The sequence below is a fragment of the Notamacropus eugenii genome, chromosome 2 (genome assembly GCF_028372415.1).
Source record: "Notamacropus eugenii isolate mMacEug1 chromosome 2, mMacEug1.pri_v2, whole genome shotgun sequence".
Classification (NCBI taxonomy): Eukaryota; Metazoa; Chordata; class Mammalia; order Diprotodontia; family Macropodidae; genus Notamacropus; species Notamacropus eugenii.
In genome coordinates, this window is record NC_092873.1 from 386,804,540 (window position 1) to 386,831,553 (window position 27,014).

A 27,014-nucleotide genomic window follows, 5' to 3' on the forward strand; every position below is an offset into this window, starting at 1 on the left:
CAAAAGCAAAGACAACCCTGCCCTTAAGAACTTTTCATTGTAGTAGAAGATACATGTGTGGGATGGTGACCAGGGAGGGGTAGTTTGATTTGGAAAATTACAAGAATTGTGAGTGGAGTTACAGGACAGTAGATGAACACAGCATATCTAGGGACAATGAGAGTTGATTTGATCGTGTTTATTTGGGTGAGGGGTGGGAAAGGTACAGTAGGAAGTGGTTGCCAGGTAATTGGAGAGATGTATTTTTAACTCAACTGCCTTTCTGAGACTTCCCTCGGTGCCGAGGCCTTCTTACCCCAGAATGTTCTTCTGCCATGCTAACTCTAAATGCACGCAGAATGCACAAATTTGAGGTATCCACTCCCAAATGTTCACATGGACTATTTGTGCCTGACCCATGGTAAAACATTCTGAGCTCATATTGGTCTGATCAGCCATAGTCGGACATGATGAAACTTGACTCTAGCAGAGTGATGTCATTTGGTCCTCTTCAAGAATGAAGGACAACCAACCCTTTCTAACTCAGTTACCTCTTTGGGACTTCCCTCAGTGCCTAGGTCTTCTTATACCATAATGTCTTTCTGCCATGCTGGCCCCTTCTCCCATTGGTGAGTTGGTGCTGGGGTTGCCATTCTGGGGATGTCTGGGTCAAATTTCATTCCCCTATGAATATGAATGGGTATCCCCCAATGTTTCAGCTCCTTTTTCGTATGTGGTCTTTCACCCTTTGAATGTTAACTCCTTGAGGGTAGTGACTAGTTTTCTTTATTTATATGTGTATCCCCAGCATTTAGTGCCTGGCACTTAATAATTCCTCATCGCCTGCCTGAGCAGTGAAGCATGAACCTCCCCAATGCTCACTCTGGGATGGCCTCCTCTCTCCCCCAGGAGACTCTTTGAGGCTGTATTTTACTCTAAGTCAATTGGATATGAGGTTCTATGGGAGATACAAAGCATAACACAAAATGTTGATGAAAACAAAACATAAAAGAGTAAAAAAAAAAACATAATAGCAAAATAAATACAAAAACATCACATTTGTCATGAGATGACTTCAGCTTATCCTATGAGTTTCATACACAATGAATGCTAAGTTTAATGGAAAAGGAGATAACTTATTTGGAGTAAAAGCTTCAAGCAGGAAGGATGTGAACTTGGGTCTTAAAGGATGGTAGCATTGAACTAGGTAGACAAGAAGGGAAAAGACACTGTTGGAAATAATGGAAAATGGCCAAGTACAGTGAATGTCCAGGGGTCAGTGAGATGAGAAACAGGGAGAGGAAATTAGAACAGTAAACTTGGGACACAATGGGGATAACAAAGCACTGAGGGAAAGTCAAAAGTAGCCTCTTAGGAAAAGTTTGAGGATTTCTTCCACAAGTAATGGGGAATCACTGAGGGATTTGGAGCAGGAGAGAGTGATGAGATCTTCACGAAGAATTAATATGCCAGCAATGTTCAAGCTGGATCAGAGGGAAGAGACCCTGAGGCAAGGATCTCCTTAGTTGGGAGACTATGGAAATAGTCTAAGCATGATAATTAAGACCCTGAATTAAGAGAGCTAACAGTTAGAACTGAAAGAAATGAGCCATTGTAAAACAAACTGCAAAGGGAAGGTGTGATAGGGAATGGTAACTGATGACATGAAGAACAAAGGTGAAATCCAAGAAAATTGAGGTTCTGTGACTCACTGCTGCCACTGATATCAAGAGGCAGGCAGGAGGGGGAATTCCTTTTGAAAGTGTTTTGAGGAGGGGATGGAAAAAATGATAAATTTGGCAGACACCTTGGGTTTGTGGTGAGGGGTGACTACCCAAGTGAACGATATGACAGCTGGAGATACAAAAATGGAGCCTGAAGGAGAGACTAAGGCTAGATTTGTAAATCATCTGTATAGAAATAACTGAAACCATGGAAAGAAAAAAGGGATAAGGTTGAGGACAAATTCCACATTCCACATTTATTAGTATCAGAAAGAAGTGGTGGTCAGAGAGAAAGAATGAGAAGGGAGTTCAGAAAATTAGGCAAATGTCAAAAGTTGCAGAGAACCAAACAAAAAAGAATTAAGAAGGAGAAAAGAACACTGAATTTGGTAATTTGGTTGTTAATGACTTTCAAGAGAGTACTTTTAATAACGTGGTGGAGTGGAAGCCAGACTGAAGTGGTGTGAAATGAGGCAAGTGTGACAAAGTAGATGCAGCAAGTACTATATACTTGTTGCCTCTAGAAGTCTGTTAGCAAAAAGAAGGAAAGATACAATAGTGGACAGAAGGTGGACACCAGGGACAAGTTTCTCTCAACACAGGGGAGAACTGTTCATGTCTTTGGGCAATGGAGTGGATGAAAATGCCATAAAGAATGAGGGCTAATTTAATAAAGTCTCTGAGGAGGTGGGAGGGGACAGGTTTTCAGAAATGGAAGGAAAGAAGGCGGCCCTAGAAAGGCAGAGGTGGGGAAACATCTTTGAGACTGCAGGGAAAAAGAAGCAGATTTCAGCATTCTCTCTCTCTCTAAACTTCCTAAAGAGAACAGTACAAAATGAAACAGAATATGTTGGTAGGTAATGTGTTCACTGATGAACTTGAATTACAGACTAGATGACCTCTCTTCAGGAATACTGTAGTGGGAAAATTCCTGCTTAGTGCAAGCTGCACTAGCTGCCCTATGAAGTTTCTACTAAATGAAATTCTATGACCCTATGGAGCTATGATTCTAGGAATTCATGACTTGTACCTTCTCAAGAAAAAAGTGGAAGGCAAGTTCTGATTTAAATAGGGAGTGGAGACAGAATTGGTAGTTTGAGCAGAAAAGATGTTTTGGAACACCCATCAATAAAAAAACAAAGGCTAGTTAAACAGTAGTGAGGGCCCAGTTAAACCTACATAACATTAATATTTCCTGGGCTTAGTCAGAACATTTCTGTAACTTTTTCCAGAAATACTATTACGGTCCAGGAAAAAGAGCAAAGAAAGGACAGGGAAATGATCTAGGGCAGGAGATTGGTACAAAGAACACAGCAGAACAAGGCATAAAGTCTTAGGCACAAAAAAGCAACCATTTAATTAAATACTGAAATATAACCAGTATTCCAGAAAAAAAATGGCACCATATACCCAGTTACTTTGCTAGTGCACATTACTTTATTTGGTTAACTTTTCATAAAAAAGAATTCATGTCCACATCTAAGACACTTTCCTGAAAGTCATGATCATACATGTTTTTCTTCTTTATCTTCAAGAGAAATCTTACGTCTTATAGATGGAACAATCACTTTCTACATCCCATCCCATCCTTTGGAAGAAGCAGACCACACTGCTCTCTAACACTAATCCACTCAGGATGGCCAACAAAGAAAGCTTGCGACTGATGTTTAGGGTCACTGCAAAAGAAATGAAAATCACTCAGTATTTACGAAGTTAATAAACTGGCGAGATATAAATTATTTACAGGGTTACAGAAAATGTAGGCTTAGAGTTATTTTTTAATGTATTTGTTCTATGGAACCTGCACTGAACTACATTTACTACTGCTGCTATCTTCTCCCATACCTTTGCACCTGTATACCTTTCTACTGTCACCAGTATCACATGATTGAGCACAAAAATTTGCTTACAGTGACAATACTGTCTCTTCACCTCCTATGACAAGAACCAAACTATAGGAAATGCAAAATAAAGAGGGGATACCAGTAAGGAGGTGTTAATATTAGAAATAATATAAAAGCAAAAGGTAACGCAAATAGTACTAAAGGCAACACAAAGATTGAGAAGAGTTTTCATATGAATAAACAAGTACCAAGTTCAAATAAGAACTTTGTAAAAGAGTAACTTTTGATTTCCACTACTTGATTTGGATTTGTGTAAGAAAAAAATTAAGAAATGCAAAAGGGGTTTATCCTAACTCCTCCACTTACCAGCTGAGTGGCCAAGAGCAAGTCATTTAGTGTTTCTGAATCTTTGTTTCTTCATTAATAAAATGGGGATAATACCATTTACCTTGCCTAGCTAATAATGTCACTGTACTGTGCATGCAGATAGGTAGAAATGCTTTGGAAACCGTACATGCGCTATACAAATATATGGTGGAGTATTAGTCTATGAAGAACCCCAGCATTTATTATGATCTTAAAGTTATGTGCCCTAGATACATGGGATTAAATTATTTCTTTGCCAAATACATAATGGAAATTGACAAACAGGAATTAAAATATATACCTCTGATTGCCTGAGAATTTGATGTAAGGACAAATAATTTTATAAGTCTGAGACACAGAGGAGTGTAGTCATGTTCCCAAATGACAGCTGGAATCAGCAGGAGTTTCCCATAGCTGGACAATAGTAGTGCTTTCAGAAGCAAAATGAAGTTGGACTTTCTTCTCAGTGTTGTGGGTTGGATTAGCCACAAACCAGCAAAAATTCCAATAAAGAAAGCCATTTGTTCTATAGAGGAAATGAAAATGGAAAGTCTGAATCATCACATCAAAACCAAACCCCACCTAAAAACAAATAAACCCTAATTCTAAAAACTGATCAGCAGATTTCATGAGAAATGTTTTACCAGGATTTCTCTCTTTTTCTGGACCTCTCGCTTTTGTTAGTCAAACAGTGCTAATGTGATTAATGAAACACAGTTAAACCCAACTTGATTCATGTGTTTCCCTACTTATAGTTATGAGATAATTCAACAAGACAGACAGATTCAACGAGCACTTGAAATTTTTTCTTAGATTTTCAGTTCCTATTTCTTCAGTATCTAGAGGCAATGTGCCAAATTTCCAAAAGACTATGATTTCTCATGTGTAGCTTAAAAGGGAAGAAAGGATAGAACAGGGAACAAGAGGTCTAAATTCAGATCTAGAGGACTTATTCCCAAGAGAGCAAATGGAAGGGACTGACTGTACATGTTATCTAAATGATTATTTTTCTTTCTTTAAGTTACCTTTTTATTATGAAGTTCCTGGCCTAGACAATTTCAATGAAAAAACTAGTTGACTATCTGCAAAGAAGGCTATCTGAATGTATTCTTGGATAGGAGGACTCCTCGGGACCCTTTTAACAAGACTTCAGATTTGGAAACTGGTTCTAACATACATTTGGAGACATGGCTAATGGGGGAAATTGTTTTGTGAGATTCTGTAGCTATGTATAGAGGGCTTCATTCATTTCTCAGTGGGAATGGAGGGACAGGGGAAAGGATATATTAATTTAAAAAAAAAAAAACAGAAGTTGGCTTTAGATCCACTTCTCAATTAGGGAAAATTTGAGCCTCCACTGTCTTTATTTATAAAGTATGTAAAAAAAAGGTTGTCTCAGTTTTCTCAATTATAAAAAGAAAAGGTTGGACTAGAAGGATCCTAGGACCCCCTCCAACTCTAAAGTTCTATAAAATCTATGATCTTTTTCACAAGAAAGAGGAGACATAGTATTGATACTCTACTTGGAATTCCTTGAAAATGAGGAATAAATACATATCTAATGTGGTATTGGTAGAACTGAAAAGCTTTGCTTTTTCCTCTTGTTTAACAGAAGTCAAGGTCTCCAACAGTTTTCTATAGAAAATTTGTGAATTGATGCTTCAGTCATATAGATTAGATCATTTTAAGTTTTCCAGTGGTAAGCACAAAGGACTTTAAGGAAAGAAAATATAGTATCTGAAATTTATAAGAAGTTCTCCCCTTATTTTAAAGAGTAGACGGATAGTCTTTGATAGGTTTCCTTTGGAATAAAAATATAGATGAGTGTCTGTGTATTAATCAACACTTACAGAGCATCCACTGCAGGTTTGTATTGCAGCTTTTCTTGAATTGAATGGGACACTTTATTCCTAAATTCAATTAATGAACCTGGTTGCTACTGCATGCACAGTACTATGCTAAGTGTTGTGGGGGACACAAAATGAGGGTATTCTTTTGGCCACTAAAAGCTCACAACCTAATGGTGAAGATGTCATACACACATTAAACAATTCAACAACTAGAAAACAATATATTTAACTCCCTGCATGAATAAATCAGAATAAGTGATCCTACAGGAATTTAAGGTTTCCCACTCAAGAAGTAGTTTAGTTTACTCTGCTTAGTTTTTGATACTGGAGAAAAGAAATTACTGGAAGCTAGGATGTTTGTTGCTAGAAAGTCTGTCATCAGTTATTTTAAAATAATGGTAGTTATACCCAAGTAAAGCACAAGACAATTATTGGAAGTGATATCACTGATAAGTTGTTTTAAGTCTCATCTGTAAGATAAGACTAATAGTAGCATCTGTCTCACAGGGTTGTAAAATGAGAAAATATATATATATATATATATATATATATATATATATATATATAAAATGCTGAGCAAACCTTGAAGCACTATATAAATATGTTATCTGTTGTTATTAACATCAACAGCTAGTCTCAGTAAACAAGGGGCCTGGATAGTCTTGGTTTGTAAACACTTGTTTAGGTTTCAAATGTTGAGATAAATAAGCAGACTTTTCTTCAAATCCCAAAAGCATTTATGAGAAACTCAGAAAGATATATCTTATCCCTATTTATAAATACATTTATTGTTTAGTCATTTCATGACCCCATTTAGCGTTTTCTTCCCAAAAATAGTACAGAAGTTTGACATTTCACAGATGAGGAACTGAGGCAAACAGTGCTGTATCACCCAGGATCACCCCGCTGATAAGTATCTGAGGCCAAATTTGAACTCAAGAAGATGAGTCTTTCTGACTCCAGGTCAGATACTCCATCCTCTGTGCTACGTAGCCACTTAGCTGCCCGAACTACATTTATACACACCTACATTTTACTCAAGAGGTACAATAGAAGGTATAGTCTATCATCTGTGGGGTGATGGATCAGTCAGTTCTCAGATGGGATTTCTGTATATCTTTCCTCTGTAATTCAGATTGCTTGGCTCTTTAGGTGCCTTTAGCTTTGGAATGGTCAGGATTCATGGTCAAAGGTCAGAAAGGCTATTGATCATTGGGCAAACTAGGCCACTGTGGAGATGAGTTTTTATATATCTTCAGGAGATAGCAATTATCCTTTTAAATATTACGCTTTATTCATCTGTCCACATAATTCATGTCCAACTGGTAAAATATCCCTACTTTGGTGTGGTGACAGTATTCTGAACTTGGAATAAGCAACAGTTGAGTTCAAATCCTGTTCCACACATTAACTAAGTTTGTGACTCTAGGAAAGTTATTTAACTTCTTTCTACATGTCTGTTTTCTCATCTGCAAAACAGAGGTAATATCACCCATAAAACATCTTTTATAGGGCTCAAATTGAGATGGTGTGAAATGATTTGCACATCTTAAAGGAAGTGGTATATAAATACCATTTATTAAGACAGCAGCATTCAAAGAGAAGAATGTCTGGAAGAATCCTCCCACTGGCCAAATCGAGTATTTGAATGTTATAAACACAGCAGATGTAGGACAAATGTGATAAGTATATATCTGCATATACTGCAAACCTGCTTAGCTTATTTATCCAGTTCTTTTAAGTTGAATAATTGGTCACTAAATTAATAAAATATATTGAATTAATGAGATATATTATTACAATGGCATTTATATGGTACTCCAAAACATTTTCTAAAAGCTATTGGATGAAGAATGATTTTTCTCATTTCATGTGAAAAAGCAAAGAAAACCAAACCAAACCAAACCAAAACCCAAAAAACTCAAGTTTAATCTCACAGAGCAGGTTAATGGCAGACTTTATAATTTAATCTCAACCTCTCCATTCCAGTTCATCTGACCCCTTCATTCTGAACTCAGCAGCCCATCTCCCATCTCTGTGCCTTTGTCCTGGTCATTTGTCATGCATGACACACATCTTTTTCTCACCTTTGCCCTTCCAGATCTTTAACTTTATTCAAGGGGCAGCTAGGATGCTACATCCCACTAAAAGTCCTCTTGGTGCTAGCATTTTGTCCCTCCTTAAATTCCCCTGTATTACTTACTTTGTGTACAGATAGTATCCACCCCGAGAATGTAAACTCCTTTGGGGGCAGACAGTTTTGTTTTTAACTCCTTAGTGTCTGGCATAGTAAACAGAGTAGACATTTTTGGTTGAATATAACTGATCAAGCCTCTCTGAGGTTTTAATGAAGATTAATACTTCAGTAGGAATATAAAGAATGACTTCTTACCTAAAGAAGCTATTGTAAACATTCTATAGAAATCCCATTCTTTGGCGTATCTTATTAAGTCATCAGGGTCAGTGTGCTGGCTTGAATCTTGCAGCTGCAACCACCTCAGATATGCTTCACAAAGCAAACAAAATATGCAGAGCTTCCCATGGATCTGACAACCAAAAACACCTGGCACTGAAGGCAGGTAGAGAAACAGCCCAAACATACTTAATATCAATAAGGCAAAAATCCTGTAAAGTATTTATTTTTGCTAAGGAAGTTCCCATTTAATAGCTTTTTAAACTTAGGACTGTCAAATTAACAATACATTTGCATTCATTCTTCACACCACTTCACTAATTAATTATATGATCTGCAAGCTCTTCTTTAGTTCCTTTTGAACAGAAGAAAGCACCCAAAAGTGATGTGTAGTGATGAGAGGAGAAGCAAGAAAACAAGGGCAACATTAACTTAACCTGTATCTCACTAAAGCCATTTGGACTGACTGTAACATTCCTAACAACACTGACTCCAGTCCTAATCTAGACCGTGTGCTATAAAGTGATAAAGACAAATACAAACCAACTGAAAATTCCAAAGATTAAAGTTGCTGCAAAAACAGAAAACACTAGGAAACTTGAGCTGATCCTTTCAAACTTGACATGTGCCTTGTCTATAAATTAAAATCTTTCTGACCTCCAAGATTTCTACAAGCAGAAAGGATCAGGCCTAAGCTTGCTGAGGAGATATAGACAGACAGCACACAAAGCATCAACTCTCTCTGTTATCCTTTTAAAGCACTAAGACTTACTAATGGTGGACAAACAAATCTGTTACTGCCTTACCGTTTATGCAGTATTTGCTGATCTAAATCATTAAACAGATTTCAATTCAATAAATTAAATGGACCTCTGAAAGCCTGCTTCTTTCATGAAGACTTCCAAGATTAAATGGTAGGAAGGGCTTTTCTATACCCAGATTCCCTCGAAAGGAATTACAGCAAAATAGCATAGCATAGCAAAATCTGTAAACAGTGTAAATAGTGCTATTGATTTATCAGTTTCCTAGACATTTAAAATAGTTTTCAAACGATGTAAAAATGAGAAAAATATACAACTTACATTTATCTTGGTATTGAAAAGAATATGCCTATAGGCCTGCGCTTTGCATAAAATGGCATTGATCAGGATGATAACAGGATCATACTCAATGTACTTGTCCACAGGCTTCTGGCAAGACTTCTGAAATATTTCAAGATAAGATTATGTGAGGACAAGTAAATCTACATTATGAAATCTTACAGATTTAAAAATACCTGTGCTATTCTGGTGCTGGAAAATAAGGTTACACTGATAGTTTCACTAATTGTGATTAAATACAGATGTGGTCCCAAAGTTTGTTCTAAATTACATAATCTTCCAGGCTAGAACTATTAATATTTTAACCTCAAATTCAAAGAACTATATGTAAAATTGTATTTAAAGGCTGAATTGGGCATAGTTTCATGAGTTGTCAGAATAAAGAATTGCCAAGCACCTAGTGTACCAAGGATGACTTTATCTTTAGGTAGGCTGGTCCTCAGAAATCAGACATTGTTCAGATTGTACTTAAATTCTTCTCATCTTGGTAGAACCTGAAAGAGTTTGAACTCTGCTGACATAAAGCCTCTGGGGATCCAAATCAACTCCACACCAAAATGAGAACCACACTGTAACCCTCAAGGCTTAACCTTCTGCTTTGTCAGCAATGGTGGAAGAGTGGCAGAAAGAAGACGGCAGGAATAAATTTTTAGTGTCTCAAAACATTAATTTAGCTGTAGATCTTCTAATGCTGAGGTCCTTGTTCAATTTACAGCTAGCATTTATATAGTGCCTTAAAGTTTGCAAAGCTACACATATATGTGTATATGTACGTGTATGTGTGTGTCTATACTCACACACATATATATGTATAAATTCATTTAGTAATAATAATAGGTGAGGTTTTAAAGCTAGCATTGATATAATGCCTATTATGTGACAGGCACTGCACTAAGTGTTTTACAACTATGATCACATTTGATCCTCACAACAGCCCTGGGAAGTAGGAGTTATTATTATTCCCATTTTAAAGATGAAGAAACTGAGATCAAGGGAGGTTAACTGATTTGCCCAGGATCACATAGCTAAATGTCTAGAGTAGGAATGGAATTCAGGTCTGATTCCAAATCTAGCACTCTGACCACTCTGCCACCTCACTGTAGTTACTGTCTATAGATTACTGGAGGAACTAAATAATTATCAGTTTGAAAATTCTTGTTATAAATGAAACCAGAAGACAAAAGGAAGTCGCTGTTGCTCAATGGGGTGATCCCTCATGAATTCTCTTTGTAGAAGCAAATAATAGTTTGTGGAGTTGACTTTATCATGATTCCAAAAGCAACAAAAAGCATCCTTTCCAAGGATCCATGGAATACCTGGTCATTGTATATTACAGTATTCATATTAACTTCTGCGAAAAAGACCACTATTGAAGCCAAATGCTGTAGAGGATGAGGAAGTGAGGAAATCCTATCAAAAAAACTCGATAAGGCTCTCTGTATTACTCAGTATATACTGTAATACTCAGTGGCTTCAATGTTAATATGGGTTTGCGGGAAGATGGTAAAACATGTTTTGGAAAACATGGTTCAAGGAGTAAGAAATGAAGGGAGGCTACAGGTTTGCAGAGTGTACATAAGCTTCACTAATATATCATGATTTTCTTCAAGGAAAGAGTTGGTAGATGTTAGATGTGAACACCAAGAAATATCAGAAAACTCAAAATGTACTGTTTTTCAACAGATAAGAACACTGGTTAATAACGTGAGAATCAACTACATATGTATGATTAAGCCCATTGAGTCAGTGGAGGAAAGAACAATTTTAGTATCAAATTAGAAGAAAGGCATGGTTTTCAACTGAGGTAAGCCCAACCTATTCAAATGAAACATGTAACTAAGGCTATTAAATGGGAAATGGATAAAAGAACAGACTGAGACATAGACTATCACTATCTCCTAAGGAAGTAAATCAGTAGCTATAAAACCAAAAGAATCTAGAAACTTTCAGCCATTTAAATTTATGCTTCATTAAGAGAGGCACAGAACACTAAGGAAGTTGTAGTCCTACTGTCCTCTTCACTAGTCAGAAAACATTTGCAATACTGTGTTTAGTTCATTTCAGGAAGGACATTGATAGGCTAAGTATCTGGAGAAGAATAACCATGATGGTGAAGGGTCTCAAGTTCATGCTCTACGAGAACTAGTTGAAAGAACTAGGGAAATAAAACTTGGACAAGATGCGGAGATAGGAGGACAGGATGGCCATCTTCAAGTATCTGAAGGCCTATTCTTTGGAAGAAGGATTATACTTATTTATTCTTTCAAGGCAGAACTCTAGGAGTGATGTGTAAAAGCTGAAAAGAATCAAATTTAGATATGATGCAAGAAATACTTTCCTAACAATCACAACTATTCGTAAACATAATGGATCACTCAGAAGGTGGAAGTCTTCAAGTAAAAGTCAAATGACCATTTTTCTGGGATGTGGAAGAGAGTACTCTTGTTCAGGTATGTTTGGCATGGATGGCCCTTGAGATCATTCCAGTGCTCAGATCAAATGATTCTATCACTGTTGCCAAGGAGAAAGATAACACAGAGCCTTTGTAGAATCTTACAGAGGAACACAACGGAAGACTGAGGAGTAGCACTTTGTAACATAAAAAACAATGAAAGGAAAATAAATTCATAGGCTATTTTAGGACAGACACAATTAAGCTAATCATTCCTAGGTTTTTTAAAAACATTACTGAAAGGATGACAATAAAGAGAGAAAAGGGAAAAGATTTGTTGAGATTTCTATGACAAAACACTAACCCCCACCAGCATGAGGTAGAATGGGACTGAAAAAAACAAACACAGGAAAAAGGACTAGATCAAGTATACACAGAGTTGGTGTAAGCTGGAGGTAACACAATTTTAAGGGTGTTAAGGTCTGGATTCTCAAGACAGATGAAAGAAGGATACCAAAAGTTTGGGGAAAAAAAGATGGACCTTATTACCACTAAATAAAAAGACAACTAAGAAAATGTTAACCACTAGCCCATATACCTTTTACCATCTTTACAAAATAAGAATAATTTAGACAAACATGAAGGACATCCTTACGGAAAACAGGAAAAATAATAAATAAGCATTTATTATGCACTTACTATGTGTCAGGTACTGTGCTAGATACTGGAGATACAGAGACAAAAATCAGGAGGTCCCTGAGCTCAAAAAACTTACGCTGTATTGAAGAGCACATACAAATTTATGTATACACAAAACAAACACAAAGTGGTTTGGGGGGAGGAGCACTAACAGGCAGAGGGTATCAAGAAAAGTTTTGGGGTAGAAGGTGGCATTGAGCTAAGCTTTGAAGGAAACTAGGGATTCTATGGACAGTAGAGAGGAGATGAATTCCTGGCATGGTGGACAAGTAAAGGCACAGAGTTGAGTGTGAGGAAGTCAGTACGATTAGACCAGAAGGTGCACGAAGGGGAATAATGGCTGATAAACCTAGAGAAGCAGGGTGGACCCAGGCTATGAAGGGTATTAAGTGCTTATATGTGATCCTAGAGGTCACAGACATCACCGAGTTTACAGAATAGAGTAGTGACATGTCAGTTTGCTATTTAGGCCCATCCGTTTACCAGCTAAGCACACAATGAATTAGAGAGGGGAGAGACTTGAGGCACAGGCACTCATTAAAAGGCTACCACAATAATTTTCCAGGTGAGAAATAATGAATACCTGAACTAATCTGAGCAGACAGAAAGAGAGAAATATGAGAAAAGTTGCTGAGGAAAAATTGATAACATTTAGCAACTGACTGGAGTGAGCAGTTGAGGTGACTGGAATGATGGTGTTACTTTCAAAAGAAATTCAGGAAAGGAGTGGGTTTTAGTGGAAAGACAATGAGTTCTGTTTTGAAGTTTGAGGCACCTGAGCTATGTCCAGTTTAAAATGTCCAACAGGTAGCTGGCAATGTTGAATTTTAGCTCAGGAGGAATTCAGGCTGATTATAAAGATCTGGGAGTCTTCTACAAAAAGATGATAATTAAACCCATGAAAACTGATACAGTCACAAAAATAGAGCACAGAAAGAGGAGAGAAGGGAGCAGACTTTCACTGATGATACTCTAAGCAGGCCACACCTGTGACATCATGCAACTGATTGAAAAGAATAGAGATTCAAAGTAACACTGCACTTTTTGTAAGTGTTAAGAGAAAAAACTTGATTTGGGAGTGTAAAAGCTGCCTTAAAAGACCTCCTTGTGTCTGCTATGCATATTTTTAAATTATACAAGATTTCTTTAAACTCTAACAAAAAATATTTTTTTGGGACAACCCTCTGATTAATAATATCAAATCAAGCATAAAACAGACACATACATGTTTAAAGGTATTTCCTTCTATCCTGTGGGAGCTACAGAGCAGGGTCAAGGTTAAATAGGACTCCTATAGATTCTGAGGTCTGGGAGCCAAGATGGTGGAGTAGAAAGATGCACCTATTCTAGCTCTCCCTCCATGGCCCATAAAATACCTGTAAAAAATGACCCTAAATAAATTCTAGAGCACCAGACATTACAAAATGACAGAGTGAAGGAGACACCCAGTCCAAAACAGCCTGGAGGGTCAACAGGAAAGGTCTATTGCACGGGACACGGAGCGGAGCACAGCCCATGAAACACAGCCCAGCTCTGGCCATGTAGTACAGCAGGGACAGGACAGGAGCAGGCCTCAGGAGGCAGAATCCCTGGCAGCAGCTGCAGTTCTCAGATTACTCAATCTACAAACACCAAAGGCAGCTTCAAAAGTCAGTGAGAAAGCTCTTTCACCTGGATAAGAAGGGAGCAGGGTCCTCCTGACCTAGCCCTGGCCCCAGGTTGCCCCAGGCAGCAGCAGCTTCCATTTTTGGAGCCCTTGACCTAAAGCCCCTGGGGAAATCAAGCTGCTGATCTGCGTGTCAGCTCTTAGCGGTGGTCTTGGAGTGAGGAAGAGTGCTGGCGGGTGTGGAGCTGGTGGAGGCTCTGGGGAGGGAATTTTACTCATAGATCCAGGGCAGAAAAGCTTGTAGTTGCTCCCAGATCAGAGTGCAGGCCAGGAGAGAAGAAAACTCCTCTCCCTTGATTGTGCCACCTTGGAGGAACTGAGAATTTACAGGTCCCCAGCGTATACCCTCCTCTTGACAAAGGACTCAAAAGTCAAGTAACTGGCTGAGAAAATGCCCAAAAAGGGGGAAAAAATAAGACTATAGAAGGTTACTTTCTTGGTGAACAGGTATCTTCTTCCATCCTTTTGGATGGGAAAGAACAAAGGATACCATCAGAGGAAAACATAAAAGTCAAGGCTTCTGCATCCACAACCTCCAAAATAAATATGCAATGGTCTCAGGCCATGAAAGAGCTCAAAAAGAATTTTGAAAATCAAGTAAGAGAGGTGGAGGAAAAATTAGGAAGAGAAATGAGAGCAATGCAAGAAAATCAAGAAAAGCAAGTCAACAGCCTGCTAAAGGAGACCCCCAAAAAATGCTGAAGCAAATAACACCTTTAAAAATAGACTAAACTAATTGGCAAAAGACGTCCAAAAAGTCAATGAGGAGAAGGATGCTTTAAAAAGCAGAATTAGCCAAATGGAAAAGAAGATTCAAAAACTCACTGAAGAAAATAGTTCTTTAAAAATTAGAATAGAGCAGATAGAAGCTAATGACTTTATGAGAAATCAAGAAATTATAAAACAAAACCAAAAGAATGAAAAAATAGAAGACAATGTGAAATATCTCATTGGAAAAACAACTGACCTGGAAAATAGATGCAGGAGAGACAATTTTAAAATTGTGGGGCTACCTGAAAGCCGTGATCAAAAAAAGAGCCTAGACATCATCTTTCATGAAATTATCAAGGAAAACTGCCCTGAGATTCTAGAACCAGAGGGTAAAATAAATATTGAAAGAATCCACTGATCACCTCCTGAAAGAGATCCAATAAGAAAAACTCCTAGGAATATTGTAGCCAAATTCCAGAGTTCCCAGGTTAAGGAGAAAATATTGCAAGCAGCCAGAAAGAAACAATTCATGTACTGTGGAAATACAATCAGGATAACACAAGATCTAGCAACTTCTACGTTAAGGTATTGAAGGGCTTGGAATATGATATTCCAGAAGTCAAAGGAACCAGGATTAAAACCAAGAATCACCTACCCAGCAAAACTGAATATAATACTTCAGGGGAAAAAATGGTCATTCAATTAAATAGAGGACTTTCAAGCATTCTTGATGAAAAGACCAAAGCTGAAGAGAAAATCTGATTTTCAAACACAAGAATGAAGAGAAGCATGAAAAGGTAAACAGGAAAGAGAAATCATAAGGGACCTACTAAAGTTGAACTGTTTACATTCCTACATGGAAAGATAATATTTGTAACTCAAGACTTTTCTCAGTATTTGGTCAGTTGGAGGGATTATATACATGTAGACAGAGGGCACAGGATGAGTTGAATAGGAAGGGATGATATCTAAAAAAACAAAATTAAGGAGTGAGAGAGGAATATATTGGGAAGAGAAAGGGCGAAATGGAATGGGGCAAATTATCTCTCATAAAAGAGGCAAGAAAAAGTTTTTTCAATGGAGGGGAAAAGAAGGGAGGTTAGAGGGAAAAAGGAAGCTTACTCTCATCACATTTGGCTTACAGAAGGAATAACATGCACACTCAATTTGGTATGAAAATCTATCTTACTGGATACTACTGGAAAGTAGGGAAGAAGGGGATAAGTGGGATGTGGGGGGATGACAGAAGGGAGGGCAAATGGGAGGAGGGAATAATTAGAAGTAAACACTTTTGGGGAGGGACAAGGTCAAAAGAGAGAACAGAATAAATGGGGGGCAGGATAGGAAGGAGGGAAATATAGTTAGTCTATTACAACATAACTATTATGAAAGTCTTTTGCATAACTACACATGTATAGCCCATATTGAATGGCTTACCTTCTCAGTGGGGATGGGTAGGGAGGGAAGAAGGTAGAGAAGCTGGAACTCAAAGTTTTAGGAATGAATGCTGAGAATTGTTTTTCCATGCAACTGGGAAATAAAATTACAGTTAATGGGGTATAGAAATCTATCTTGCCCTATAAGAAAAGAGAGAAGAGGGGGATAAGGGAAGGGAGGGATGTCATAGAAAGGAGGGCAGATTGGGGGAGGGGGTAATCAGAATGCATGGTGTCTTGGAGTAGGGTGAAGGGAGAGATGGGGAGAAAATTTGGAACTCAAAATCTTGTGGAATGAATGCTGAAAACTAAAAATAAATAAAATTTAAAGAAAAAATTAAAAAAATTAGATTCTGAGGTCTTCCATTTGCTGTTTGTCCTGATTGTATCAAGTCCTAGAACATTTCAGAGCTTCCTAAATGACATTTATAATTACTCAAAAGAGTTTGGCACCATTATCCATTCACACAGGAAAAACCAAAAGAATGAAGACCTATTATCCACATCTATAGTAGATGAACAAATTCACAGAACTGATACATTAGTACACATATATTGGGCAGACAATGTGGATAATAAACTGGGTCCAGAATTGCACATAAAGAGAATAGGCAGCATTTCCTTTGGGAAATTTTGCAATGCTTTAAACAGCCTCAAATTTCTTCTTGAAATAAATGTCAATCTTTTTAACAATGATATTCTTCTGGTGAAACTATATGACTGAGTTAAAGAATGCTTGCCTCTGAAGCACTAACACTGTGGGTCACCCAAAGGGCAATGGAAAATGTGAAGATGTCAACACACTATCAATGAAAAATTTCACAAGAGAAGCAGTTTAAGATGGTAAAAGGTGGGTCATTTTTGTAGGAGAATGAGAGATAAGAAAGGAGTTAGTTATCTATGCAAGTCAACAGGCCTAAAGGAATATCCTCAGCAAGTTGGGTGGACCCCCTGGGGAGGAACAACAGGATGAGAGGTGAACAGGTTGAGGAGGACTGGATGGGATGAACTACATCTTTGAAGGGAGTACCTATGTCAGTGAGATTACAGATCCATTGAAATACTGAAGTGCTGGGCAGGAGTTTGGAGCCAAGTCATTGTCAATTGACTATTTTTGCAGCAAATGAAGTGAAGATATTATGATTTACTGGTTTCATCAACAAAGTGTTTCCTGAAAGCTACTAGGAACCCATGTAAAGTAGCTGTTACTTGATTTAGGGATTTCTGAATCCCAGTCCTGTGTTAAGAGATTTTCATACCTACAGTTTGATGGGCAAAGAAGTCCCTGGTATAGTCCCAACAGTCATGGGCCTGTCAGGATAAGGTGAGAGGAAGGGAAAACCTTGTTCTCTCTCAAGCAATATGGGACTTTGGAAAGATGCCTATGAGTTTGGGGCCAGGGTGGGGATTCTTGGCTACTCTAGAAGGCTTTGAGGAATTATGTGTAATAGAAGAGAGAACTTGGCTTTTTCAGGACAGACTCCAGGCTTCTAGGACTAAATTAATGAGTTTGGGGGCCTCCTATAAAAGGGAGACAGAATTTAGAACAGGAATTTAGAGAGAATCCTAGTTTGTTGAAGTGACCAGATTCACTGGGAAATTTATATTTTGCTCATTTCAACAGTAATGAAATCACACAGTTAATGAACAACTCTAAGTTGTTGAAGCAACAACTTGAAAATCTCAAGAGAATGCTAATGAAGCTTTGGAAAAATGTATTGACAGGTGAAAAGGTGATGAATTTGCAAATAGATTGGAACTACGAGTAATTTAATGGAATTTTTAATTAAAAATCATAGAGTGAGAAGAATAAAATTAATTGAAGCATTTAATATCTGACCCTCTAAGTCTAAAAACATCAGAACAGACTAACAAAAAGTTATTTTACTGGAGAAAAAAAGTGAAAGGTATCAAGAAGCTAAAGTTCCCAACTGAATAAATGAAGGTGGATGTAGTTTCACTTTAATTTTACCTCTGTAGTAACCAAGTTATAAAGGCAGCATGGTATGATAGCTAAAACACTACACTAGAATCAGGAGGAAAGGTAGTCTTAAGAGGCAGGGTAGCATAGCTGATAAAATCAGAGTAAGGGAAAAAAATGTTCAAATCTTTCAAGTTACTTTCCTCTTTTTACTAATTCCAGCTTCCTTGGTCTCATCATCCTAAATCTTTCACTTCAGCTCTATAAGAAGCCAAACCTCACCTTATTTATCAAATTGATAATGTCAAGGACTTTCTTCTAAATATACAAGTCAGGCTACATGTAGCTAGGGAAGGAAATCAGGAAAACATGTAAAAAGATAAGCTGGTGCAGCAGCAGCCAGGCTCCTTAGTTAAGAGAGACAAGATGGATATACTAAGAGGTGATTTGGATGAGTAAAAGGTGGTGCAGAGGGAATGAAATAAAGGTGGGGCATATATGTACCATTTATTTGCTGTAATTACTAGGCTGCTTCTCACCCTATTTTATTTAGACCAACCTCATTCTAAAGCATGAGTTCCACTGACTCCCCCACATCTGCCCACTCCAATTTAATGAGCACTTTGGGAGAAGCAAGATAAGGAATAGCATTCCATGTTGGAATTTAAACAAATCTAATTGGCCAGGTACTCCTTATAAACTAATTTAACGTAACTAAAATGTGTTTCCTAAGTAATGGTATTTCCACCGGATAGTAAATATTAGTCAATAGTAAGTCAAGAAGCATTAGTATTTATTATGTGCCAAGCACTGTGCTAAATAATGAGGACACAAAGAAAGACAAAAACATGGTCCCTGACCTCGAGGAACTCACCATTCAACATGCAAAAATTTTACATACTTGATACATACAGTGGAAGTGGAAGATAATGTCAGGGAAGACACTTGGGGAGTGGGGGAAGGGAGGAAGGAGACCAGTCTTTCACTGGTGGTTTAGGGTTTGAACTGAATCCTCAAGGAAATCAGGGAAGCCAGGAGGTAGATACAAAAAGGGAGAGCAGGCATGGGGACAGCTAGTGAAATGGCATGGCATGTCTGAGAAGTAGCAAAAAGGCCAGAGCACCAAAGAGTATGTGGAAGAGGATAAAGTGTAAGAAGACTGGAAAGGTGGGAAGGAGCCAGAGCGCAAAAGGCTTTAAAAATCAAATAGAATTTTATATTTTTCCTGGAGCTAATAGGGAGCTACTAGAATTTAGTGAGTAAAGAAATCACTTTGACAGCTGAATGGAGGGTGAATTAATGTGGTGAAACACTTGAATCAGAGAGACCAATCAAAAAGCCACTGTATTAGTCCAGGAGAGAAGTGATGACAGCCTGTGTCATGGTGGTGGCTATGTGAGTGGAGAGAAGGGGACATAAAGGAGAGATGTTGTGAAGCTAGAAATGACAAGACTTGGCAATGGATTAGATATGCAGGATGAGAGGAGGTGTGGAGTTGAAGATGAACCTGATACTGAACCTGGGTAACTGGAAGGATGGTGGTGTCTTTGACAGTAATAGAGACTTCTAAAGAGCAAAGAATTTTGCAAGAAAGATATTGAGTTTTGTTTGAACATGTTAAGTGTGAGATGTCAATGGGACATCCAGTTAGAGTAGTGCAAAGTGAGGGAAGAAAGAGCTCAGGAAAGACTAAGTCAGGATATGTAATATGGGAATCATCTGATTAAGATGATTATTGAATCCATGGGGGCTGATGACATCACCAAGTGAGATAATAATAACTAGCATTATAAAATGCTTTAAGTTTCGCAAAGTGCTGTATACATGTTATTTTATTTGAGTATCTGAGATAGAATAGAACAGCAGTTCTCAAATTTTTTGGTCTTAGGAGCCCTTTACATTCTTAAAAATTATGGTGATCTCTCCCAAAAGCTGGTATTTTATTTACACACACATTACACATTTAAATGTCTTAATATTATCTTGAAAATAGCTTTTACCTCACAGACCCTCTGAAAGGTCTTAGGGCCCCCAGGGTCCTCAGATCACACTCTGAGAACTTTTGGTACAGAGAGAGGGCCAAGAAAGACCCTAAGGAAATATCCCTGAGTAATGGCTGTGATCAAAGTCCAGTAAAAGAAGGATCAGACAGGTAGGAGAAGACATATGAAGTATCACAAAAACCAGAGGAGAGAGTGAAAATAAGAGCAGAAAATAAGAATAATTGCTAGTGTTAAAGGACACAGAGAAATCACGAATGAGGATTAAGAAAAGGCTATTACATTTAGCAATTAAGAAATTACTGGTAATTTCAGAGAGCAGTTTCAGGTGAATGACAAGGTCGCCTAGGGTTTATAAGTAAGTGAGAGGAGAGAAAAGTGGAAGCATTAATTATTAGTGTCTTCTCAAAGAGAAACAGGAGATATATAGGATAAGAGATAGTGGAACATCTCCAAAATGTCTTAAATTTTGCTACACTCTGCATTAGCATGGTGAAATGAGTTCATTATATGCTCTACATCATGGGGGAATAACCCTACACATAAATTAGACCCATATTATATTATGACAGGATTTATTACATTATAAACTGCTTAAAAGTGTGCTCTCTGCAGAGCTCAAAAAGTTAGAACAGTTTCTGAAGGATGTAAAAAGATTTCCATCACAAGTTAACACCAAAAATCTATAAGCACAGTACTAACAGTAGTAATTAATTGCAAATAACAAACGCACTAGATTTTTTCCCCCACAAAGTCTTCTTGTTTGTGCTCATTTTTCAAATTATTTGGTTAAGGCAGCTGAACTCATTCAGTTAGGAACAGAATTTATTTACAGTATTTCTTTCCCAATCAAATCAACCAATAAGCATTTATTAAATGCCCATTATGTGTTAGGCACTTTGTTAGGAATTAAGGATAAATAAAATGAAATAATCACTACTCTAAAAAATCAGGATGACAAAAAATTGGTAGTTAAAAATCTGCTTATGTGAACTTTAAGGATACTTTCACCTCAATTCTCTCTCTTAAATGAAGAGAAAGGTTGTGTCTGGGGAATAAATGTGAGTCCAAATGTGGACTCAACTTAGGCACCTCCTTAAATTTGCCCCAGCTAGCTAGCCCTCCTTAACACTCAATTATGTACTTATTATACAAGCCTAACTTGTATATAACATGGTACACTGGATACAGGGGGCCAGTCTGGAAGTCAGAATCACTGAAGTTCAAACTGCCCCTTTGACACATACTGCCTTTATGCGTCACACCCTTGGCAAGTCACTTAACCAGGCAACTCTCCAAAGCTGTAAGCTGTCTAATAACTGATCTGCCTTGGTAAAGAGTTTTCTGACCAGACCTATAAAATCACAGGCCCAGACCAAAAACAAACAAAAACTCTATTAAACCTTTGGAGAACAAGGACAAGTTTTCCCAAGAACTACAGAGTGTTCTACATAACATGGATATTATATGCCTACTTGATGGAGTTTTTGTAACCAAAGCAACTTCCATGTCATAGTTTATACCGGGTGTCCCAAAAGTCAGTGTAGAGTTTTAGGTAAAGCCTAATTGCAAGTAACAATTGAAAAGCACTAGGATTTTTTTCCTTCTCCCCGCTACAAAGTCTTTTTTTTTTTTAAGTAAAGCTTTTAAGCTAATTTGGGACACCCTGTATAACTTCAGCAGTATCTCAATCTTTCCAATGGGAGATGGTCATGGACTTGTGGAGACTATGTAGGGTAAAATTTGGGCATAAAAGGATGGAGAGCTGAAAGTTACGATCTAAAGAGAGCTTTACAAGTTAAAAGAAAAACATATAAACGCACACACACATAGGTACATAAATACATTGATATATACACACATATATGGCTGAAGGTTTCAGCCCCCCGCTTGATTGTAAACTCCTTTGAGTGTCTTCTGCCTCTGTTTACACCCTCAGTGTTCAGCAAAGCGCCTGGCACCTAGCAGGAGTTTAATAAATGTTTACTGATGGATTAAGGGGGGAAAAATGAGAGGCAACTGATTTCCCTGGGGTGTAATCACATCAGAAGCCCACGATAACCCAAAGAGTTTGGTACCTACAAGCATTCCCACACCCACTGTACTTGTGGCCAAACCGAGGTGAAGGGTCACAGGGCTACTAAAAGGCAAAAGGCAAAAATCCAGGTCTAAGTGGATACTTTAGATACTTTGCAGTGATACCTCCAAAAAAGAGAGAAGAGAGGGCAAAAGAAAAACCAGAATAGAAAACGTAGCTCTTCCACACGGTTCTGCACGGCTCGTTAGGCTGGGGGTGGCGGAGGAGGGTCTGAATGCCCGGTCCTCCCAGCCACCTGACCAGAACACACAAAAGGTGCCCCTCTTGCCATCCTTCTTACCTGGGCCACCAAGCTCCCCTTTATTTCACCTACCCTGTAGTCTTCTCTTCCTCCCTCCCCCCAACGGAGCGCCTTACCTCCCGAGGAATTCCTCGAGCGTCCCGCCCCGCCCCGCCCCGCCCCCTTCCGCGGGCCTCCCGGCCCCCCGGTCCCCATCTCCAGCACCCCGCAGAGCCCGGCACTCACGCAGATGGTTATCTTCAGCACCCCGTGGTTATAGTCCCTGTACAGTTCCGTCGCCTCGTGGTTACACTCGATGCACCTGTAGCGGCATGAGGCCGAGGGGGGGTTGTTCGTTGCCGCTTTTTCCGCGCTTCCCTTCGCGGACCGTGGCCCGCTCCGCCCGCCGGTCCCCATCTCCACCGTCCGCGAACACCGCCTCCTTCTCGGCGGCCCAAGTTAGCCTCTGACTTCCTGGTTTGGGGATAAGGGGGCGGGAGAATTTGTAGAGAGAGAACGGCTACGTAGCGCAATCCCTCTCGGGAGTCGTAGTTCTGTCTCCCCGCTCCGAGGGTCCGTGCAGGCTGAGCCATGGACTACAACTCCCAGGAATCAGCGCTCTTTCCCTTATCTCTAGTCCCGCCTCCTCACGCCTCCCACCTGCCGGGGCAGCAGGCTAAAGGCGGGGAAGCTCGAGTGGCGAGGAGAGGAGTCGGTCGCACATGCGCCTTGGAGGAAGATGGCACCTGCCGGCTGCTGTTGCTGCGGCTGGGGCGGCGCTGTGTCCGCAGCCGGCGCTGCCGGGCGCCTCCTGGCGCTGCTGCTCCTGGGGGCCCTGTCCGCCGAGCTGCACCCGGGAGCCCTGGGCACCGAGTACTACTCGCCGCTGTCCCTGCTCAAGCAGGAGCTGCAGCACCGGCAGCAGGCGGCGCCCGGGGCCGGTGGAGGCGGAGGCTGCGACCCGCATTCTGGGGACTGGGGGGACCAGCCTTCGGCGGAGTGCAGCGGTGAGTAGGCAGCAGCAAGCAGCGCTGGGGGCCCGGCCCGAGTCCGAGGCGCGGTGCCCGGCCCGAGCTGGGGCAGGGGGAGCTGCCGAGGGCCGGCGGCGGAGGACAGGATCGGACCGAGGGTCCCGGGGGAGTGACACGGGCCGGTGCCCCCAGGACCGCGGCCGCGGGTCCCAGAGGCGCCCCAGCCTCCGCCGTCTTTTCCCGGGGAACATAGCCTCGGGCCGCCCGCGGAGAATCGCGCCCGGTGCCGCTTTCCCGCCTCTGCCGCCCTCCCCGGGACTTGCCGTAGCTCTTCTCCGCTGCAGCTCCCTATCCTTCACATGGCGGGAGGGAGGGCACCCGAGGAAAGCGAGGGAAACGTCCTCAAATTAAAGGCTCCCCTCGTCGACCTTTCCCCAGCTCGGCCAGCCGGGGTGCAGTGCGGTGCGGCAAGGCGGGGCGGTCGGGGTGGGGAGCGTCCTCGGGAGGAGGGCCGGGCAGCCCGGGGCGTTCTGGGGTCGGGGGGAGGTGTGAGGGACACCTGCCCTGTTCGGGGCTAGCCTGAGGAGCGAAGCCCTGGAGACACCCACCCCTCGGTGCCTCCTTGTGCTCCTAGAAGGACGCCAGCGATGTCCTTTTCCACGCAGAACCCGGAGAAGGGGAAAGCACGCTTTGTAAGGGCAGAGGAAAGGAGGCTTCCCCGGCCCCTGCCCGCATCCCCTGGATCGGACACAGTTTTTGAAATCCACCTCCTCAGAGGGGGAAAGAAGAAGAAGGGTGGGGGGCAGGCCAGGAGAAACTTTTTTTCATGTTCTGTAGTTTCAGTCATTAAGGCTGACTTGTGATCTTCTTGTAGCTTCAGAGAGGGTAAAAAAAGAACTCTGGATAGTGTGTATCAGAAGTTATGTGAATGTTGGAGATGGGCCAACTCATTCATTAAGCCTGAACATTACTGGCCTCAGTTTAATAAGTAGTGGGAGATGTTTCATAGAGCAAATGTTGCCAGTGGCTCAGGTGTTAAGTGTGTGAGAGAAACTTTTTGGTATTTAGTTGTTAGTTACAAGTTCCTTTTGAAAAGCATTGTTGGGGAGGAAAGTGAAGGGATTTCCCCTCCCCCCCTTTTTCCCCTAGGTTTATCTGAGTTAGTGACTTTGCAGGGATTACAGTTAGCTGGGGTTTAGGTACCTGGTAGCGGTATTATTTTGCATTGCCTGTATCGGTGAGTAAAATTAAGATTTGTAAGCGAGAAAAATCCGGCTAAGATTAGCACAGCCTAATTTGCATGAGGTAGACCAAATCTGGGGGGTTATGTCACTTCTTTATTCTGTTGATAAGTCCTTTTTTGAAAGAATGACTTGTGCAAGGAGCATACAACAGAAGTAGTAGAACCACTTGCACTAGAAATTTAAGGCTAGGGAGAATGTAGTTGGTGGGGAAGTCAAAAATGGGAAATGTGAAATTACACAGGGGAACTCCACATCATTCGGTAACATTAAGGCCTCTGAACTGTCATTTGAGCTGACTTGGTGACCCATGTAACACTTGCCCCAACTTTTGATACATTTTCTTCTACTAAAGCTCTGTTCTGCTGCTTAGTCCTGGCATGGAGATGACCCTGGATTTCTGAAAGCTGTCAGTGGGATTCAGGCTCCGCCTGGTCCCTTCTGGGTGACGAACCTAGGTCCTAGGCCAGGGGTGGGGAATCTTCAGCTTTGAGGCCACATGTGGCCTTCAAGGTCCTTAGGTGCGTTGCCTTTTGACTGAGTCCAAGTTTTACAGAACAAATCCTTTTATTAAGGGGGTTTGTTCTGTAAAGTTTGAATTCAGCGAAAGGGCCACACTTGAGGACCTAGAGGGCCACATACGGCCTTGAGGCTACAGGTTCCCCACCCCTGTCTGGCAGTTATCTGAGGACTCCTTTATTTAAATTCATTGATACTTATCACCAGAGGGTTGGCCACCTGGTGACTTTTTTTTTTTTGGTCCTGTGAGTTCATGGGATACGTGTAAATAGGAGAGTACCTACACCAGTTATATCCCTGGTCCCTGAAATATTAAAATTGGTGAAATGTCCATGTATGTTAAAAGATAGAAAGAAAAGGGAGCAGAGTTCTTATTCTATACAGATATTCTTTGAGAATCTACTATGGTGTCATTCTTAAATTCAGCTTTGTAGATACTTTACAAAAAATTCTCACTCACAATTTGTTTGACCCCTTCTGTTCTTACTTTGATGGTCTCTCACCTCTTACCATCTTTATCTCCTTTCCACTTCGACTTTAGTCTGAGAGAGCTCCATTATCTTTATGTATTCCATCTTCTATTCAAAAACAAAACAAACCAAAAAACCTCTACCCTTTGTGTGTCTTCTGCTTAACTTCGTATCTTCTTGCACTCATCTGCTAATTCGGCTTAGAAGACACTGCATTCCTAACTACATTCTCTAGTTCCAATTGTATCTTCTTTCATGTTTCCCAACACACTAGGCTAGGAGAAGGACTAACCATATTCCTTTTTCCTCATTACCACTGGTTTAGAAACCCTCCTACAGTTTGAATCACCGGGTAACTTTTTCTCTTAAAGTTCATTCTCTTTATAAAATCCTGTCCAGATCCTAGTTGCAGTTATTTACCATTCTCAAGGTCATTCTTCTTTCAAAAAGGTTTTAGAATATGGCTTACCACTTCAACCCTTATCTTCATACTTACGGGCCTGATGATGTAATACTTTAAGGTTAGCAATACAGTTGACGAATTATTTCATTTGAACCTCACAAGAAGCTTGTGCACTAGGTTTTTTTATTGTCGCCATTTTACAGATGAGGAAACTGTTGCTGAGTGAGGTTGTAACTGACTTAACCAGGGTCGCAAAACTAATAAGTCTTTGTACAAATACAAATAAGTCTGTGTACTAAATACAAACATTTCCATATAGGGATGAGAATATTTTAAAAAAGGATTGTATATATTAGACCATGAATCTCATTCTGTGCAGCTGTTTTTTTTTTTTTAAGTATATGTTCTATTCACCATATTAGTTCCAGAGTTTTATTGCTTGGAAGACCATAAATTCCTGCCTTTCGTCTTCCTTCCTTCTTCACTTCTAAACATATTCTTCCTCTTTCCACTCTATCCCTTCATCCTCTGCTCTTGATGATATAGTGAGCCTGATCAAATAAGAGCTATCCTTAGCTCTTAGCCCCCCTTGTCCTGTTGTCTCAGACATTTAATAGCTGTGTGTCCCTACATAAGTCACCCAAACCTCTCTGGGCCTCCATTTCTTTATCCATGAGATGAGAGGGTTGACCCTCTAAGGTTCCTTCTGGCTCTGAATCAGTGATCCTTTGAACTTTGTGCTAGATATCTGTCTAGAATTCAGGGGTGGGAAGCCTTTGGCTCTGAAGCCATGTTTAGATCCTCACATGTGGCCTTTTGACTAAATACAAACTTCACACAAAAAATTGATTTCTCCTACATGTAACCTTGGGGCCACAGGTTCCCTACCCCTGGTAGATGTTCCATAGGTATCTCAAACTTGACATATCCAAAAGAGAACTTACTGTATTTTCCCATTAACGTACCCTTACTCCTCGTTTCCCTTTTCTAT

General features: G+C 40.1%; 2 protein-coding genes across 7 annotated transcripts in view; one reads left to right on the forward strand and one right to left on the reverse strand.

Moving 5' to 3' along the window:
• Positions 1 to 3,117: 3,117 nt before the first annotated feature.
• On the reverse strand, positions 3,118 to 22,977 carry ARV1 (ARV1 homolog, fatty acid homeostasis modulator). 2 transcript variants are annotated; one of them, XM_072647459.1, is made up of 5 exons: positions 22,666 to 22,977; positions 9,259 to 9,378; positions 8,156 to 8,309; positions 4,215 to 4,439; positions 3,118 to 3,379 (listed from the first exon to the last, which is right to left on the reverse strand). In XM_072647459.1, the coding sequence occupies exons 1-5, from the start codon at positions 22,834 to 22,836 to the stop codon at positions 3,246 to 3,248; spliced, it is 804 nt and encodes a 267-aa protein (XP_072503560.1). In that variant the 5' UTR covers positions 22,837 to 22,977; the 3' UTR covers positions 3,118 to 3,245. The 2 variants fall into 2 exon arrangements, with proteins under 2 accessions (XP_072503560.1, XP_072503561.1); XM_072647460.1 differs by lacking the exon at positions 22,666 to 22,977 and adding an exon at positions 11,689 to 11,784.
• A 115-nt stretch (positions 22,978 to 23,092) lies between these two features.
• TTC13 (tetratricopeptide repeat domain 13) overlaps positions 23,093 to 27,014 on the forward strand; it is an 82,471-nt gene continuing 78,549 nt past the window's right edge. For 2 of the 5 annotated variants that reach the window (XM_072647454.1, XM_072647455.1), the window contains exon 1: positions 23,095 to 23,426. In XM_072647454.1, the coding sequence (XP_072503555.1) occupies positions 23,159 to 23,426 (268 nt within the window). In that variant the 5' untranslated portion in view covers positions 23,095 to 23,158. Of the gene's footprint in view, positions 23,427 to 27,014 lie in introns of all 5 variants that reach the window. The other 3 variants (XM_072647456.1, XM_072647457.1, XR_011975400.1) reach the window with 2 other exon arrangements.